The 17,712-nt window shown below is 42.4% G+C and overlaps 3 protein-coding genes across 3 annotated transcripts; 1 reads left to right on the plus strand and 2 right to left on the minus strand.

The window, feature by feature from the left end:
• Window positions 1-390: 390 nt before the first annotated feature.
• Window positions 391-2,360, minus strand: LOC139383045 (histone H3.3A). Its single transcript, XM_071127342.1, has 4 exons — window positions 2,240-2,360; window positions 1,266-1,409; window positions 895-1,048; window positions 391-661 (listed from the first exon to the last, which is right to left on the minus strand). The coding sequence occupies exons 2-4, from the start codon at window positions 1,391-1,393 to the stop codon at window positions 533-535; spliced, it is 411 nt and encodes a 136-aa protein (XP_070983443.1). The 5' UTR covers window positions 1,394-1,409; window positions 2,240-2,360; the 3' UTR covers window positions 391-532.
• Window positions 2,361-3,356: 996 nt separating this feature from the next.
• Window positions 3,357-6,374, minus strand: LOC139383044 (histone H3.3A). The gene is made up of 4 exons (XM_071127341.1): window positions 6,252-6,374; window positions 4,863-5,006; window positions 4,576-4,729; window positions 3,357-4,108 (listed from the first exon to the last, which is right to left on the minus strand). Exons 2-4 carry the CDS (start codon window positions 4,988-4,990, stop codon window positions 3,980-3,982), a joined length of 411 nt encoding a protein of 136 aa, XP_070983442.1. The 5' UTR covers window positions 4,991-5,006; window positions 6,252-6,374; the 3' UTR covers window positions 3,357-3,979.
• A 3,446-nt stretch (window positions 6,375-9,820) lies between these two features.
• LOC139383042 (ribosome biogenesis protein NOP53-like) lies at window positions 9,821-14,861 on the plus strand. Its single transcript, XM_071127338.1, is given in 13 exon segments — window positions 9,821-9,939; window positions 9,941-10,102; window positions 10,646-10,722; window positions 10,824-10,920; window positions 11,451-11,650; window positions 11,744-11,799; window positions 11,954-12,049; window positions 12,195-12,296; window positions 12,421-12,570; window positions 12,672-12,847; window positions 13,179-13,245; window positions 13,498-13,574; window positions 14,178-14,861. Coding segments are annotated over 13 exon segments (1,356 nt in total). The 5' UTR covers window positions 9,821-9,904; the 3' UTR covers window positions 14,239-14,861.
• The last annotated feature ends 2,851 nt before the right edge of the window (window positions 14,862-17,712 follow it).

Here is a 17,712-nt window from a genome sequence, read left to right on the forward strand (position 1 = left end):
CCAATATAAGAGGCAATGAAATGAGAATGAACAATCTAGAATCCCCTTTGACAGCTAAAACAAATCACAAGCTTCAACACCAGTAGAAAAGATAGCTTACGTCAATTTTGTTTTCTGTACAACATTTTATTTGAATCCACCTCCATTTCATTCACAAATCTTTTATCCACTATGAAATATGTGCGTAAGCATAAAAAATAATACCCATGATAATGATCAATATTGTAATAAACAATTGCTCCAGAGATGTTTTTGAATTGTATACAATTTGCTGTGCTGATCAGAATCTACACGCTCACACACAAAGGGGGGGGGGGGGGGCTGGACTCTCGTTCATGTGTTGCCATGAAAGATACCAGCTCAGTCTCTATTTCACTGGAAGATTGCTGCCGAGAGTACTAAGAAAACACCACTATACACGTTATTCTTATCATAATCATTGTTTCTCTAAATCACTACCAACATAAGAGGAGAGGGGGAGGGAAGGGGAGGGCAGACTGTTGAGGGGAGGAGAGGTAAATCAGGTAGGCGTCTAAGCACGCTCCCCACGGATACGACGGGCCAGCTGGATGTCTTTGGGCATGATGGTGACACGCTTGGCGTGGATGGCGCACAGGTTGGTGTCCTCAAACAGACCAACCAGGTAAGCCTCGCTGGCCTCCTGCAGACAACAAAGAACAGGTTGGAGAAACAGCTCACAACAACACACTTAGAGTGTGGACAATATCAACCTGTAAAATTATATTTTGTCATACATTCAGGCACATGATCGAAGCATTCCTCTTTAGTGTGTGATTTAAAAAAAAGTAATAATGCAATTATAGTCTTCCTGCCTCGAACTTGAGATATGTGGTTTATGACAGCTTGTGTCCCTTAGTTGGGGTTAGCACTGACCTGCAGGGCCCCAATTGCTGCACTCTGGAAACGCAGGTCAGTCTTGAAGTCCTGAGCAATTTCTCTCACCAGGCGCTGGAATGGCAGCTTGCGGATCAGCAGCTCAGTGGACTTCTGGTAACGACGGATCTCACGCAGGGCCACAGTACCAGGTCTGGAAGGAAACACACACAGTTAGAACAATCCCATGACTAACACCACTGTATGGATTCATTACAGAAATCCAGAGTCAAACATGTCATCAAACTCTTTAGGCCTAAATCCTTCTCTCTTGCATCAGGTGGTGATGGAGTCATAATAAGGAATATTAGTGTGGCTCAGGGACAGAGGGCAGCTTTGGCAAGACCTTTCAGCCTCACTGTCACTCTCACCTGTAACGATGGGGCTTCTTGACCCCACCAGTAGAAGGGGCACTCTTGCGGGCAGCTTTGGTGGCCAGCTGCTTACGTGGGGCTTTGCCTCCAGTAGATTTACGGGCTGTCTGCTTGGTACGGGCCATGGCTCCTACAAATCACCTGAACAAAGGGGAGAACCACAAAAATTACTATAGCTTACACTTTCATTGCAATTATACCTGATAATAAGTAACTGGATTTGTATTCATCCATTACCTCAGCTGATTCAAAACTTTCACAAAATGTGAAAATCCCCAAGATTATTTATGTACAGTAATTGGGTGTTCCACTCACTGTCATTGAACACATCTAGAACCAAAAAAAAGTGTTGAGAGTCTACAACATGAATTTTCCCAATCAAAGTGGAGTGGGCCAATCAATCATTCAATCAATCAATTGGGGAAAACGACGGCATTGGTTGGTTAGTCAATCTTATTGTGTAAACATATGACTAAGACCAATCAGCGTATGTTCTGTCACGAGAAGGCGCAATCTACAGCTCCTAGACGTTGGTAGCCCCGCCCACTCCGCTGTGACGATGGCGGCTGCTTGATGCGCAACCGGGATAAAGACCATAGGCAGAAGAGCAAAGGAGTACCACTAAAACTTTGATATTTAAATAAACAGCTGTTTGACAATATCATCAAACAACTAATATACATTAAAGACATCTCAGAGAACTCGTATGTAGGCACAGAAACGGACTTCGACCACCAATGCCTGCGTACAACCGAAGCGAACCCGCGCATAATTTGAATTTTTTTTTATCCAGTTGCACTAGCTGTAGAAAAGGCTGCAATTCTGTGCCGTTTCGACAGTGGGGTTTGTTATTTTCCTCTACGACGAAAACGAGATGGATCTCCAACAAAATTACACCACAATTGAAGCAATTTGAAACTTTTCGAATGTGAAGATCACGTAAATTAAAAGCAGTCGAGTGTTTGACTTACCTACACCAAAAGTGGTTAAAAAGAATGTGAGAAGTGTTTAGCTTGTCTGGCGGTGTCAGTATTTTCTTCCTCGTATCCACAATGGGAACAACCGTCCAGCGGGAAAATGGCCGCTATGTCAATCATTTCTCCCAGAATGCCATAGTGTATACAAACATTTCTAGTTTCGTTTCATTTGTGGTGCTTCAGACACATCTTTGGATATTTTTTTGTACGTCACTAAATGTTACTTTATATCAGTCTCCAAATTTCATATGCGAACATAATAGCATACTTGCTATCAATATTTTTCTCAAGATGTTGTGGAAACGTTTTGGCTTTTCAATTTGCCATGCTCAAGAAAGCTATTATGCTGAAGTTATTGTGCATTTCTATATCATCGTACAACCTTACATTCACAAGTCTTGTGCAAATGTCAGCCTGCAATGTCAAAGGTCTGGTTTCCAATCAGTGGTGTAAAGTACTTAAGTAAAAATACGTAAGTACTACTTTAATTATATTTTGGACAAAGTGTTTACGCCACACATCCCCGACACTAAAGGACTTGTTACATTTTGAAAGCTTAGGACAAGAAAAAGGTCAAATTCATGCACTTACCAAGACAACGTCCCTGGTCATCCCTACGCCCTCTGATCAGGCAGACTCACTCCTCACAAATCAGTCACATATTTAGCAGATGTCGTTGCGGGTGTAGCGAAATGTGTTCCTAGCGCCAACAATGCAGTAATAGCTAAACAATTCACACATCTTAATTCCATTATAAGAAATATATTAAGACGAGCAAAGTCTGAATGTGATGTAAAGATTTTGGACATGCTTGTAAATGATGCCGGAGTGCCCCTGGCTAGTCGTAAAAAAAATAAAATTTAACGGTGCCGTGTGCTTAGTAAGGAATTTGATCAAGTATATTTAAAACCAAATACTTAGTCAGGTAGTATTATACTGGTGATTCACTCACCATTTTCTATTTAAAAAAATCTTTACTTGGCAAGTAAAACAAGTGGGTACTTTTGCCATTGAATATGACAGTTCAAATAACATTAAAACGGTTCACTATTTAAAATACCATTGCCAGCAGCATACAACTCAGTACAGGCCAATCACTTCACTCAACCAGTTGTGGAACAGTAGTTTATCACCTTTGTATGAGAATTCTGGATTTTTACAAATATCTGCTTAAAAATGTAAAAAAAAAAAAAAACGAAATCAGTGTGAAAAGGGCATCACAACCTGAGAAAGGAACTAAAATATTACCTGGATAAAAACATGAGAGAAATACATAAACATTGTGCTACATAGGCCTATGCAATATTTTGAATCATGCAAAGTCATTTTTATTGATCAATTTCAGAACACAATTAACCATTTGTAAATGTATCACGTAAACAGTAGAAACACTAGTTGTAAAAAAAATGATAAAGGGTACATGTAAAAACACCACATGTTTATCAATTAGAAAACCAACCCTGTCATAATGTAATAGTAGGAGGGGGAAATGCTTGCCCAAGATGCTTCATGCATGCACCCTTTGCTGTGCCGAGTTGCATACACAAAGGTGTGACTCAGATCAGCTTCAAAACAGATACAAAGTACCCTAAAAGTCTGCTGCTAAGAGAACTAAGGGGGACAAGACTACAGTTTACTTGTGTCACATCATTACTCAAATCAAGCTCCTTATAAGGATAAGTGGGAAGGGAGGAAAAGACAGACTGAGGTATATAAAAAATAAAGGGGAGGCGTCTAAGCACGCTCCCCACGGATACGACGGGCCAGCTGGATGTCTTTGGGCATGATGGTGACACGCTTGGCGTGGATGGCGCACAGGTTGGTGTCCTCAAACAGACCAACCAGGTAAGCCTCGCTGGCCTCCTGCAGACAAAAAAAAAGTTGAATTCAGCTGACATGCATAAGCTCTCTTGGTATGGACCAATGCATTCTTTGAACATTTGGGGAGATGACTGCCAGTAGGTCACCACCTTAAGGGATTTTGGCAATGAGGCTCTTTATTTACTTCCCCAGAGTCAGTATGAAGAAAGTTTCTTGAGCCAATGCTAACTAGCATTAGTGCAATGACTAAAAGTTTACATCTATGAGCATGCTAGCAGATACCCATAGACTTTGTCATTGTGCTAATACGAACTAGCATTAGCTCGCAAACCCAACTAACTTTTTTCATACTGGACAGGCATATGGCATTCAGTAGTTCAGCCGACTCAGCAAAAGATGATAAAGGGCCTCATTGCCAAAATTATGAAGTTTCCCTTTGAGTGTACAGATTCCCGATAGGTCTGGTTTTAGTGTTATTTGGCAGGTTAACAGAAATCATAAACCCTGACCTGCAGGGCTCCAATGGCTGCACTCTGGAAACGCAGGTCAGTCTTGAAGTCCTGAGCGATTTCTCTCACCAGGCGCTGGAAGGGCAGCTTGCGGATCAGCAGCTCAGTGGACTTCTGGTACCTACGGATCTCACGCAGGGCCACAGTACCAGGCCTGGAGTAAAACACACAGTAATTAATTAACCAGTGTGGTCCTTTACTCCATCTACACAATTATTAAAGGAGACCACGACACCAGGTGGGTGAAAGTCTGTTCAGGCACTATGCGTTTCATCACTCTCCATCACCTGTAGCGATGGGGCTTCTTGACCCCACCAGTAGAAGGGGCACTCTTGCGGGCAGCTTTGGTGGCCAGCTGCTTACGTGGGGCTTTGCCTCCAGTAGATTTACGGGCTGTCTGCTTGGTACGGGCCATGGCTCCTACAAATTACCTGAATAAAGGCAAAGTTGAGAAAGGAATGTTAATGGAAGTGTAACCAACTAGATATCAAATTGCAGCGTAAAACCATGTTAGCCTGATAAATGCCACGTGTCATACTTCCAAATGTCAAGCTTTTCATGAGGAGGCATTTGATTTTAGGTGAGACACATTTTAGCTCTATGAACCCATAAAAAAAGCACATTGTTTGGTCTATTAATGATTGGATACACTATCCAATCAACGGGGTTTAGAATAATCTGTTACATGTCATCTGATTACAAAGTTAACTAATGTTACCTTAGCAAAAATATTGTCATCCGATTAGATACTTTTGAAAAACAAGACGGTTACATTTAGAAATACTGTTATGACAAAATACATAACCATCTTTCTAATCTCAGACTTTCAATTCATCATTGGAAAAAGGCACGTTTAAATTTGTTCCACCTGATCACAAGAGACCACTAGAATGACACAAAGCGTTCGATGGATCTTTTGTCTAACGATTCTAAAGGAAAATTAATCCAAATGTAAAAGGAAGTAATCAGATTACGTAAATACTGGTTAATCCCAAAATTATATTAGAGTACAATTTGACAGGTAACTAGTAGCCGATACCACTTAAAGTAACCTACCAATCAACATGCTTACAATTTGATATTTGTTTACAACACGGATTGTACCCAAATCTGTGGCTCAATTACGCAAAGATGAACATCCAATTGAGCGAATTACAGCGTAACGGTTTCATACAACTACCAATCGGGACTTGTTTAGTGATCTGATGGGCGGGATCTTCTTCCTTGTTCGCCAATGAGCAATGTTTTTCACCAAATAGGTCCCCGCCTCTTACGCATTGGAGACGATGGCTGCTGTAACAGGAACGTACTAACGGGAAGGAAAATTCGAATGTGTTTTACAAGAGGGTGACAATTAAAACGACGTTTAAACGAGGACATTGTCGCTTTATACTAACAAACACATTGAAGATTGTTCTAAACACCACTAGGGATCGATTGAAAAACTTCAGTACTCAGAAGATCACTCAGAACCGGTGCATAACCGTGTCAAATTCGACAGGAATGCTTTGGTCTCTAGTTACTACAAGCAGATAATAGCTTGCTTTTTCGGTCGTCGAGCTTGGGTTTCCCTATGATCGCGGATTTAGTTGCAAAAAGATACTATCTAAAGAACAAAAAAAGTGAAAATTCACAAATACACAATTAAAAATATATATTTCAAACACGACACTTACCTTTGATACAACAGCTAATGTTTAAATATGAAACTGGTCTCGTGTCCTTATTTATTGCGTTGTTCCCACAACAGAATGGAGTCCTATATTGGGTTAAAATGGCAGGTTACCCACAATGCATCTGCTGCGACAAGAGAGACCAACTTTTCTACACGTTTATCAATTGACCCATTCAATCAATTATCAATCATCTTAACTGAAAAATATGATCAATACATTCAGAAAAGCGTGATATACTACATAATGTGCGATGTTTTTAAAATGTCTATTTATTGCATTGGCAGATATTGACCATTTAAATGTATGACATTTCTGGACTAATTGAAGGAGTTTTATGGGACACGTGATTCCACGTGAGTGCAGGAGTAAAAATGTTTATAATTACAAAATTAGCAATTACTGGATTTCTGTTACCAAATTTGTTAATGTAAGAAATCAAACAACTTAGATTCTCAGATGACATTTCCTGGAAGGTTTGTGTATTGTGACAAACATAGCTTTAGTATTATAAACAAGTTTTAAATTACAAAAGTATTAAAATACCTAGCAAAAATACATAGCAAAAATCTTCATTTTATACATTTTGAGCCTACAAATATCTTATTTCCATAGGTGGTTTTTACACAATCCCTCCTCGAGGTGGCGATAGAGGCCCATCAGTTCATGCTGAACCTCAAAATAAAAAACATTCTACAGCTGATCCAGCAGAGCATGGACTGGAGACGTCGGAGGGCTACGCAGACGCTCGTTGAACTCCCGGGTACTGCTCTGGTAGTAGATTTAGCCAGAGAGGCTGAAAGCGGTGTCTAGCGGTTAATCTTTGATTAACAAACAGTCAAAGTTTACTCGGTGTGGCGGCAGTTGGCACCGCTATGCTGAGACTGGGTGAGATAGTGATGATAGTGATGGAGAAGAAAGTGAAGCAAGTGTGGAGCATGGAGGTCAGGAGGAACATAAAGTGGTTCTGAAGTTTAGGGAGGACAGAGGAGTTGGGGAGATGAGTACGATAAGGTTGACGGCTGTGATAAAGGAGTTGATTGGGGAAGTTGTAATGCTAATGTGTTAAGAGATGGGAGCTTGTTGGTGTACTGTAAGGACATGGCGCAGAGGGAAGCAAATAGGGAAGTGTATGGTGGTGTCGAGCAGCGGGGAAGGATTGGGGAGCTGGGCGTTCCTCATTGAGGACCATGTATGTTGCATTGATCCGATCTGTAATAGACTATGGTAGCATAGCGTATGGTTCGACAGCCCGGACATCATTGGAAAGGCTAGATGTCATACAGGGACAAGGACTCAGAATATGTAGTGGGGCCTTTCAGACATCTCCCAGAGGCTGCACTACAGGTGGAGATGGGGGATATATGCCATTGCAGATTAGGAGACAGCAGCTGGCAATGAATTATTGGCTCACCCTACAGGGACATGGGGTGTCTCATCCTGCAAAAGGGATTTTACCGGCATGCTGGGAACATGAGTGAAGACAGAACACAAGCTTTGGGTGAGTGAGTAATACCCAGGTGAAGGAGATGGGACTGTATGGAAGGGAGTTTAGTCCAATGGTAGCTATCCCTGTAAATCCACCATGGCCACTCTCACCTCCAGTAGTTGATCTAGAAGTGTTGGAGAGACTACAGAAAGATAGGGAGGGTGTTGATCCATCTGATTTGTTTAATGGACGTCTGGATACAGTGTATCAGGATTTTGTTGCCATATACACAGATGGTTCAAAAGATCCGAGGACATGACGTTCTGGGTCAGCATTTGTAGTGCAGGAATGTGGGGCGAGAGTCAGGAAACATATTACAGATCATCTGGCTGTATAAACGGAAGAGCTGATGGCCATACTGTTGGCCTTGCAGTGGGTGGAGGAAGTCAAGCCAGACAGAGTAGTTATTCACTCTGATTCATGTGCAGTGCTAAGGAGTCTCCAGTCCTTTAGGTCACGTAGCAGACAGGGCCTGCTTTATGAGGTACTATAAACCCACGGCAGGAAGGGACAGAAGAGAGGAGGCTATTTTTAAAAGATGAAGGGTGGGACACAGCCAGTTGAATAAATCCTTAAATGTGGGAGGAAAGCATCCAACAGGAAAGTGTGATTATTGCCAGGAAACAGAGACCGTGGAGCATACATTGCTACCATGTGGGCAGTATCAGAGGGAAAGAGAGAAGCTCAGATCTAATTTGAGGGAGAAATTGATACAGGAAATTAGTTTAAAGTGTATATTGAGTAGAACGTCATTAGATATTGTCTCAAATATTTTGTTGTCTTTTTTAAGAGCAACAGATCTGGCAGGTAGGATTTAGTTAATGCCTGTTTCTGGCCCACACTCCAGTACAGTAGCTGGCAGTAATGCACCATAATGTTGGATGTGGTAGGTGTGGTGAAGTTCTCGGAGCCAGAGGCTTGCACCGAGGGTCAGGATAAAGATGAGTCTGTGACAGTAGGAGTGACGTTTTTGGAAAAAGTGGACCCTTGCCTATTGGCAGATCCATTTTTGGTCTCAGGGCAGGTGAAAACAGAGTTGGGTGCTGTGGAATCAGTGAAGGTAACCAGAAGTGGTCTGGTGATAATTGTATGTGTTTCTGCTGGTCAGAGGGAGCAAGTGCTCTGTGTTAAGTGAATGGGGCAAGAGATGGGGATTGTTTTGCACTAAAAAAAGGGGCGCCATTGAAAGGAGTGATTTTAATGGGGTCGTGGTAAATGTGAAAGCTGACCAACTGAAGGGGAAGATTCCCGGTGTTTGTGTTGCTCATTGTTTGGTGCGATGCAGACAGTGGCGTGAGTGGAGGAACAGAAGAGTCATTGTCTGTTCTTTTGAGTTTTGATGTTGAGTCTTTTTCCGACAAAGTGATGTTACGAGCTATTGTCCCGAATTCTTTACGTTGTTACAGGTGTCAAGCTTATGGGCATGTGGCATCAGTGTGTAGGAGGGAGGTTCCTAGGTATGAGAAGTGTGCAGAAGGGCATGACAGAAAGGAATACGTAGCATTGGGGAAAGTAGTGGAATGTGTTCATTGTAGGGGTGCCCATTGGGCAGGGGATCAGAAATGTCCTGTGTGAGAGAGGCAGGTTGAGGTTTCCAAGATTATAGTAGTGCAGAAGTTGTCATATGCTGAGGCAGTGAAGAAAGTAGAGGAAGATGGATCAAGGGGGAGGGATCCTGAGAAGAGTGGTGTGAGTAGTAGATCTGTACCAGTACAGAGGGATAAACCAACAAGTGATATACGTTTCAGTAAGATTGGATTTTTGGCATTTATGGCAATGGTTATCAACTGTACTGCAGGGATGGAATGTAAGTCCAAGAAAATAAAGGTTGTGGTGTAAGCTGCAGATAAGTATTTGGGTGTGCGAGACTTGACATCAGAAGAGTTACAGGGTGTGTTAAGTGGTGGTGTCCCATCTTTTCAGGCTGTTGGCCTGAAGTAGGACTAAATAGATTTAAATAGTGGAGTATGGTATTTTATTTAGACATTATTATTATGTTTTTAGTAGTGTTCGATGGTAGGGTATTTGTTGTATTTATTTATTTTGTATTTTTTTCAAGCAAGGTTTAAGGGAGTTATACTCCAGTCTAGTAGGTGGCGGTAATGCAACATTTATTGGATGCCAACTGCCGTTAAAACCTCATCAAAGAAAAGAAGGCTGATCCAGTATGGCGGCGGTTAAGAGACTCAAACGCGTGGCAGCCAGGATTCATATCTTTTAAATCGTCGGCCGAATCAGATGACTTGAACAGTGGCCGGAGGAAGCGTGTGAATAAGAATAAGAAAAAGAATTGGAACAAACACAGTGATATTCAAGATGTTGAAGAGTTTTTGGATGACGTGAGACTTCAGGAAAGAGCTACAGGGTGAGCAGCATGTTTGCCAACAGAGCTAGCTGTCTTGCTAGCTTTTATTACCTGCTAATAAGTGTATATTTGTCAGGTATTGCGACATTATCAAACATCTGATTATTCTAGCAAGCTAGGTTTGCATGTCAATCAGTCCAGGTCAACATCTTGCAAAAATGGAAGTTGTACCTTGCAATGCTAATGTACACGTTGGGTTGTTTATTCTAATTAGCAAGCAAGCTAAGCTGGTTAATCAAGGGAGTTGGCTAGATAACTACATGTTTAAAAAACAAAAAAAACTATGTCCTACCTACGTTCCAAACTATAATCACCCTCATAATTATCCAACCTTGAGCAACACACCTAAACTGAATCGTTTCTTAACCTGTTTACTAGTAACGTTATGATTCGGCTGCTTTTATGTAACGTTACTTAACGTTAGCTAGCTAACGTTAATACTTATATTTAGAGTTTAACACATGCTTTATGCCGTAGCTACATATTTTGATTCAAATTGAATTACCTAGTTAAACTTTTTTTTAAAAATATTTTATTCGACAGAGGACTGATATCTGAGAAGCCAGATGATAGCCTGTTCTTTGTGGACATCGGAGAGCAGAAAAAAAGTGTCCGGCCAGGTAAGCAATATCACTGTTTACGTCAAATATATTTTCTGCTTCAACTTTGTTAATGTTTGGAGTGTCAAATCACTGAAGTTTGAGTTTTCTGTGTCTGCTAGAAGTCCAAGAGAGAAAGAAGGGGAAGAAGTCAAAGTCACGGCCCCTGAGGATAGACCTGATCCTGCAGCATGACTCCCTTGTCCCTCCGCCTAAAGAGTGAGTTTTTCTGATATACCCTGACAATTGCCCTCTCACCCCCATCCTTCCCTGGCTCTTAGCTGGAGATGGTTTGGCCCGGTTCAGTCAGCTTGCGCATGGCACAGTGTCCAGTGATGAACCCATCCTTGCGCTCACAGTATTTCCTTGGGAATGTGAAGACAATCATGGAACTCAGGGAGCTGTTGTGTGAACAGCCTCCTGGGAACTGAGGGCAATGTGCTGTTTCCCCTCTACTGGGTCGTATTTACTAGTAATGAAATGGAAACAAACGGGAAGGGGACTACCTGAACTTGTCCAATAAGAAATACTTGTTTTTGTTTTCTGTTGCGAAAGGTTTTGCTAATGTGCACAAACTAATACTACGCAGATTTTCCCCCACTTTGTAAACTGGAGTCATGCAGCAAGGCTGTATATTGATAAGTACACAAGTGTACTCTGGTTAGTTTATTTCTCATAATAAGCTGTGATTGTACACACTGAAGTCTTCAGGACACTATTTAAAATTCAGTTCCCTCCTCTCTCCCCAGTGTTTTGGCCTACCAGCAACCAAACGCAAAGAAACTCCGCCGCATTGCAGAGAATGCTGAGAAATTGGCGGCCATGGGTGTGTTGCCACGGAGACAGAAACGGCTCTTGAACCGCAGACCGGCAACTAAAACGTCAAAGGCAAAGACGGCAGCCAACAACTTCCCAGACAGACCCTATTATGACTTGTGGGGAGGAGAGGGTAAGTTTGTCTATTCAAAATGCTAAACTAAGTCAAATAAATAGTTGGAGTTCTTCTGTCAGTGTTTGTGACCACCTTTTATTCATATTGCAGCCAAAGAGACTGCAGATCCTTACTACCTTGAGCAAACAGGGAAAATGCGTGTGAAGGTGAGACTGCAGCATTGTCACTGCCTTAAAGTTTATAGTTTCTCAGTATTGTATGTGCTGTATCGTGAAAAGGGATACTTAGGCAAATAGGAGTGTTTGTATATTTACTGTCTTACTGTATTTAAGTTTTAAACGCTGTCTTGTTCATTCTTAGCGACCAGAGAAGCTCAACGCAAAGCCCTCTATTCTCCCGGCAGTGGAGGTCATAGCCCCTGGAGGCTCCTACAACCCAGACTTCTTCTCCCATCAGGTAACTTAATACACATAAACAGTGATTTTAAATGCCAATGCCAACTTATCAATGTTTCTGCTCCCATGATGTGTGTGGTGTTCTGTCTCTTCATGTTGAGTAATGCCGTGGTTGATGTATTGAAGTGCTGACCTTTTTCTCCCAGGCCTTGTTACTAGAGGCCCATGAGGTGGAGGTGAAGAGGGAGAGAGCAGAGCTGAGAATAGAGAGACAGCTGGCTGTCAAACGAGAGGATACTGCCACTGAGGTACGTCAACAGACCCCCCCCCCCCCCCCCCACCCCCCCACCCACTGTTCATCATTACACAATTCATGTGTATGTGGTCCTTCAGCTCCATTTTGCCTGACCACCTTCTGTTGTTTCTCTGCAGGAGACAGTCTTCCAGGAACTAGTGGAAGGGTTAGTGGAGGAGGAGGAGGAAGAGCAGGAGGAGGAGGAGGATGTTTCCGTTCGTGGTAGCTTGCAGCAGGAGAAAAAGACGGAGAAAGAAAGGAAGAGAGAGCGAGCCGACAAGATAAAGGCATGCAAGACTACAAAGCCTTTTCCCCCTAATGTGCTCTAGCCTTTCCCCTCCATGTGCTAGCTTAGGATCTGACCGACGGTGTCTCTTTTGCTGTTCAGTCACAACAGAAGCAGGCGGCAAGGGTGTTCACTGACAAGAAGCAGCAGCTCTTCCAGCTGCGCTCCATCCAGGCGACCCTGAAGAGGCGGGAGCAGCGGACCAGAGAGAGGGTGGCCCAGCGGAAGGCCAACCAGGAGGCAGAGAAGTCCATGCCCCGACGTCTCGGCAGACTCAAGTCAGTACCTCCACGAGAATAGTGGCATTCTTATCTACCATCTTGGTTGTTTATTACAATTTATATCTAGGGCGAGATGCAACAGGTCCTCCATAGAGCTTCCTGGCCAATTTGAAAAGCAGGTAAAACGCATCCTAGTATGAACTGGAAGAAGCCTTAGACATTTCAATAACAATGGGCTCCAGAAAAACCTATACCCCATTCCAAAACCAAATCATTTAGCCTGATTTCCATAGTGCTGCTTTCCCCTTAGTGTGAGTTTCGTCTGTGCCGTTGTCCTCTCTGTGATCTCCATACTCTGTCTGAACTTGGCCCCCACATATCTCCCCAGGTTCCAGGCTCAGGATCTAGAGATCCAGCTGAGTGATGAGATTCCTGGATCCCTGCGGACACTCAAGGTTTGTGACTGACCATCCCTCTCACTGTCTGCAATGCATTCACACTGGGCTGACCTTTTGAACCCATGTACATGTGTGTGGAACTGAAATGATGAAAAAGTTACAGCATAGCAACTTAATTCACAATGATTAATGTCACATGCTGACCCGTTTTGGAGCAAGGTCCTTCATCAGAGCACTATTTATTTATATGGATTTGCTGATGTGTACTGACATGTTTCCCTTCTCCACATGTAATTATGTGTCCTGCAGCCAGAGGGCAGTGTCCTCAAGGACCGCTTCAAGAGTATGCAAAAGAGGAACATGATTGAGCCCAGAGAACGAGCCAAGTAAGTTATTCTCTCCCTTTCTGTAAAACAAACAGCATCTCATGTCAGGTATATATTTATACATAGTAGTTTGTGCAAGTCATTAACTCATAACTTTCATAGTAGAACATTCTAGATTTGTTTGCATTATTGTCTGTTTCCAGAGAGGTATACTACAAAGCAGGATCTATGCGTTAGCCCATAATATTGTGAAATAACTTTTTTTTTGAAAGATGAGCTTTAAATTGGCTTGGTCTAATTGACCCAACAACCAAACACACATTTAGCTGTCTTAATGAACCAGAAAATAGTTCCTTTTGTTGTTTTATCAAAGTTAGCTGGCTAACATGCGTTGTAGTATACCTCTCTTTTGGTTCAGTCAGCTTAATAAGCACGACGATGTCCAGTGATGAACCCATCCTTGCGCTCACAGTATTTCCACGGAAATGTGAAGACAGTCATGGAACTCAGGGAGCTGTTGTGTAAACAGCCTCCTGGGAACTGAGGGCAATGTGCTGTTTCCCCTCCACATCTCCTTTTTGTTTTTATTATACACGAGAATATAGTCTTGATTTGATAAAGCCATTGAAGTGCTTTGATTGTGTGCTCCACCTCCTCCCGCAGGTTCAAGAGGAGACTCAAGGTGAAGTATGTTGAGAAGAGGGCCTTCAGGGAGATCACCTAGAGACCAAACAACCAACCTATGGAACTGTTCAGGACTGTGATGTCACTCACAACACAGCCTCACCCACCACCACTGGGCGACAGCCAGCCAAAGAGCTACTATTTGCCCCCTCAAATGTCTCCAACCAACTCAGCCCCTTTTAAGTCAGTGATGGATTTGCCACCCTTTTAAATCTGTGTTGTTGGAAAATATTGAAGATCCAAGTCACCACCATTTGGAACATTATTTGCTGTGCAATGATATTTTCACGCACCAGCCCAATCCAGATGGTGCCTGTCAGATTCAGGGTCAGTTCTAATGCATTTGGATATTTAAATACACTGATTCTGGGTCTTTCGGCATCAGTTGGGGATGTTAAAGGCTTCAGAAGGGGGCTCTCTCCTGTCCCCCTCTCCCAGTTGGTGAATCTTGTCTTTCGTTCTTGCAAAACCAAGATTAATGCCCTCATTAGAAGGAGTGGATTCCTGAGTGAATAACAAGGCTGTTAATGGAAGAAAAACGTTTAAAGCCACTTGTCAACATGTGGACTTGGGTACATTCTTTCAGTTATATCTGTTGTGTACAAAATCACTTGATTTGCTGTAATTTGACTTGATTTCATTAAAGCAAGTTAATTAAGGAAATTGTTTTTATTTCTACTCTGATTATGCTATTTAAATATGTTTGTGCTTCTCAACAAATAAGTCATGCATTATTAAGGTGTCTAGTATGATTGCAAAGAAGTTTCATATGATTTCTTAAAATTGTCTCAAGTCCACAAGCATAAGTCTCCAGATGAAATTTGAATTTGGCACCAGAAGTCTATTCAACAGCTTAAAAACACAATACATTGTTGAAATTGTAAAAATATTTTTGTAAGCAATGTTTAAAGGGTCTAGTTTACATAGTGTATACAAATATCTTAGTGGTCGTGTGACCTTTGCGAAAATAGTGTCTCAAATGTATTATTCAGTGCCCATAGAAAGTACACAGACCTTTTTTTGTGTTACATAGTGAGATTCAAATGGATTGTAATTGTACATTTTTGTCCATTGTCTACACAAAATACTGTAAAAGTGGATGAGATTTTTTTAAGATTCATGAAAATGAACACTACCTTCATAAGTATTCACCACCCTCAGTCAATACATGTTAACACTTTAACGGCAATTACAGCTGTGAGTTTTGGGAAAGTCTCTTAAGATATTTGGCCGTTCTTTTAAAAATGATTGACTACAAAATTGAAGTCTTGCCATAGATTTCCAAGCAGATTTAAGCCGACCAACCTGGCCACAAACATTCACAGTCTTGGTCAGCAACTCCTGTGTAGATTTGTGTTGTAGGTTGTGGCGCTGAAAGGTGAATTAATCTCCCAGTGTCTGGTGTGAAGCAGGTTTTCCTTTATGATTTTGCCTGTGCTTCGCTCCATCCCGTTTCTTTTCATCCTGAAAAACTCCCCATGCCAATGTCAAGCATACCCATACCATGATGTAGCCACAACCATGCTTGAAAATAAGGAGGCAGTTATTCAGTAATGTGTTGAATTTGCATTTAGGCCAAAAAGAGTATTCCTTTGCTGCTTTTGTTGTCAGTATTACTTTAGTGCCTTGTTGCATGCATATATATATATATGTTTTGGAATCTTTTTTTTATGTATAGTTTTCACTGTCTTTTAGTCATTATTGTAGAGTCAAACATGTTGATCCATTCTCAGTTTTCTTCCATCACAGCTAACTCTTAAAATCACCAATGGCATCATGGTGACATCCCTAAGCAGTTTCCTTCCTGTCCTGCAGCTCAGTTCAAAAGGACGACTGCATCTTTGATACGTCGGGGTGGTTTAATACATCACCCATAGCAGAATTATTAACTTGACAGGAAGGAATATTAACTTCATAATTAATATCTTAAAAGAGATATTCAAAATCTGATTTATTGTTACTCATCTACCAATTACTGCCCATCTTTGAGGCTGTCAAAAAGGTCCCTGTTCTTGGTACTTGAATCTGCTTGAAATTCAATGCTTGACTGAGGGACCTTACAGATGTATGGTGGACAGAGGGAGGGGTAGTCATTCAAAAATCATGTCCACCACTATTATTTTACACGGAGTCCATATAATGTAGACTACATGGCCAAAAGTATGTGGACTCCAGGCTCGTTGAACATCTCATTCCAAAATCATGGGCATTAATATGGAGTTGGGGAGGAGGAGGACACCGACAGGGAGGGGAGACCTTAAACCTTAATTACATAAACCTTAATTACCCCTGGCCAGGCAGTATGGAAGTATCCCCTGGTCCCGTGGGTGCCTGGAGCTCCGACAAAGCTGCTTATCCCTTAATCGGGGTGCAAATGTAATCTTTTACCTAAAGAGTGGCCCACCGCCCACCTCTGATCCCGCACCGCTAATCCCTGTGCCTTCCAGCCAGGCAACCTCCGGTGCCCACGTCGCCCTGCCCCTACCCACAGTAGTTACACTCAACACACTGGTGCCTCTGAGACTGTGCCTGTAGTAAACCATACCTATGGTATGGCTATTTCACAACGCAATGGACAATAATGTTCTTGTTTAATCTATCGATGCTACCAGCCATCTTGGTTCACCATGACCTTCAGTCATTCTGAGTGTACAGATTTACGTGTGTGTTTGAGAGCGATGGTTTTCATGTTTATCTCCTATTCTCCCCCACCACATACATGTGCGAGCCGTTGATGGAGTCAGATTGTATTAGCATGAGGTAGATGACAATGGTGCGCCGTGAGTGGAGCAGAGCGTTACACATTATGAACGCTCTCACTGCTCACCTGCATCACTTCATTATAGTGTGTCTCGACCCGGCTCCCTGAGCACATCGGTGTGCTGAGTCAGCAACCATCAGTCCTCTCACCTATAGTCCTATATACCAGTCTTCAAGCTGTCCTTTCTCAAATACACACGAATAGTGAAGGTGAGTACCTCATCCCCTCCCCTACTGACTGCACAGGTACTGACCATAGGTCACTCATTCAGGACATGATTATGTCAAAGACCCTCTTGGGAGATATTTATGGTCTTCACCTGAACCTCACAGTGGATGTTTTCTTGAACGTGAGAGGATGGGTAACAGTGATATGAACTGTGTACAATACAGTAGCTTTACCAGTCAGTCCCACGGCTGTATTCATCTGGGAGGATACGGGTCTGGATCCTGAAGAGAGGGGGGTGCATCACCTGAGTAAATCACTCTACATCCAACAGGCTCACACAGTCACTGCAGCATTAAGACTTTTCCCACATTGCTCCAAACGTCGAATATCATCTTCCACCAGAGAATTAGCAAGTGTTTGTGCATTTGAGAGTGACCATAACAGCAAAGGTGACCACGACAAGTCTTCTACATTTGCATCCCCCAACACCATGCCAGTGCCAATAAACACAGTTGTCAATGTGAACGCTCTGTGTACACACAGAAGGTGAGAGGAGAGGTAGAACAGGCACACCAGCAGGTGGGG

Source organism: Oncorhynchus clarkii, chromosome 24, assembly GCF_045791955.1.
Source record: "Oncorhynchus clarkii lewisi isolate Uvic-CL-2024 chromosome 24, UVic_Ocla_1.0, whole genome shotgun sequence".
NCBI lineage: Eukaryota > Metazoa > Chordata > Actinopteri > Salmoniformes > Salmonidae > Oncorhynchus > Oncorhynchus clarkii.

Bases quoted from the DNA above. Each gene is read 5' to 3' on its own strand.
- LOC139383045 (XM_071127342.1), bottom strand. From the start codon at position 1,393: ATGGCCCGTACCAAGCAGACAGCCCGTAAATCTACTGGAGGCAAAGCC. The intron at 1,049-1,265 runs GTGAGAGTGACA...GTTTCCTTCCAG, and splicing joins AAGAAGCCCCATCGTTACAG to ACCTGGTACTGTGGCCCTGC. The intron at 662-894 runs GTCAGTGCTAAC...TGTTGTCTGCAG, and splicing joins CAGCAATTGGGGCCCTGCAG to GAGGCCAGCGAGGCTTACCT.
- LOC139383044 (XM_071127341.1), bottom strand. From the start codon at position 4,990: ATGGCCCGTACCAAGCAGACAGCCCGTAAATCTACTGGAGGCAAAGCC. The intron at 4,730-4,862 runs GTGATGGAGAGT...GTTTTACTCCAG, and splicing joins AAGAAGCCCCATCGCTACAG to GCCTGGTACTGTGGCCCTGC. The intron at 4,109-4,575 runs GTCAGGGTTTAT...TTTTGTCTGCAG, and splicing joins CAGCCATTGGAGCCCTGCAG to GAGGCCAGCGAGGCTTACCT.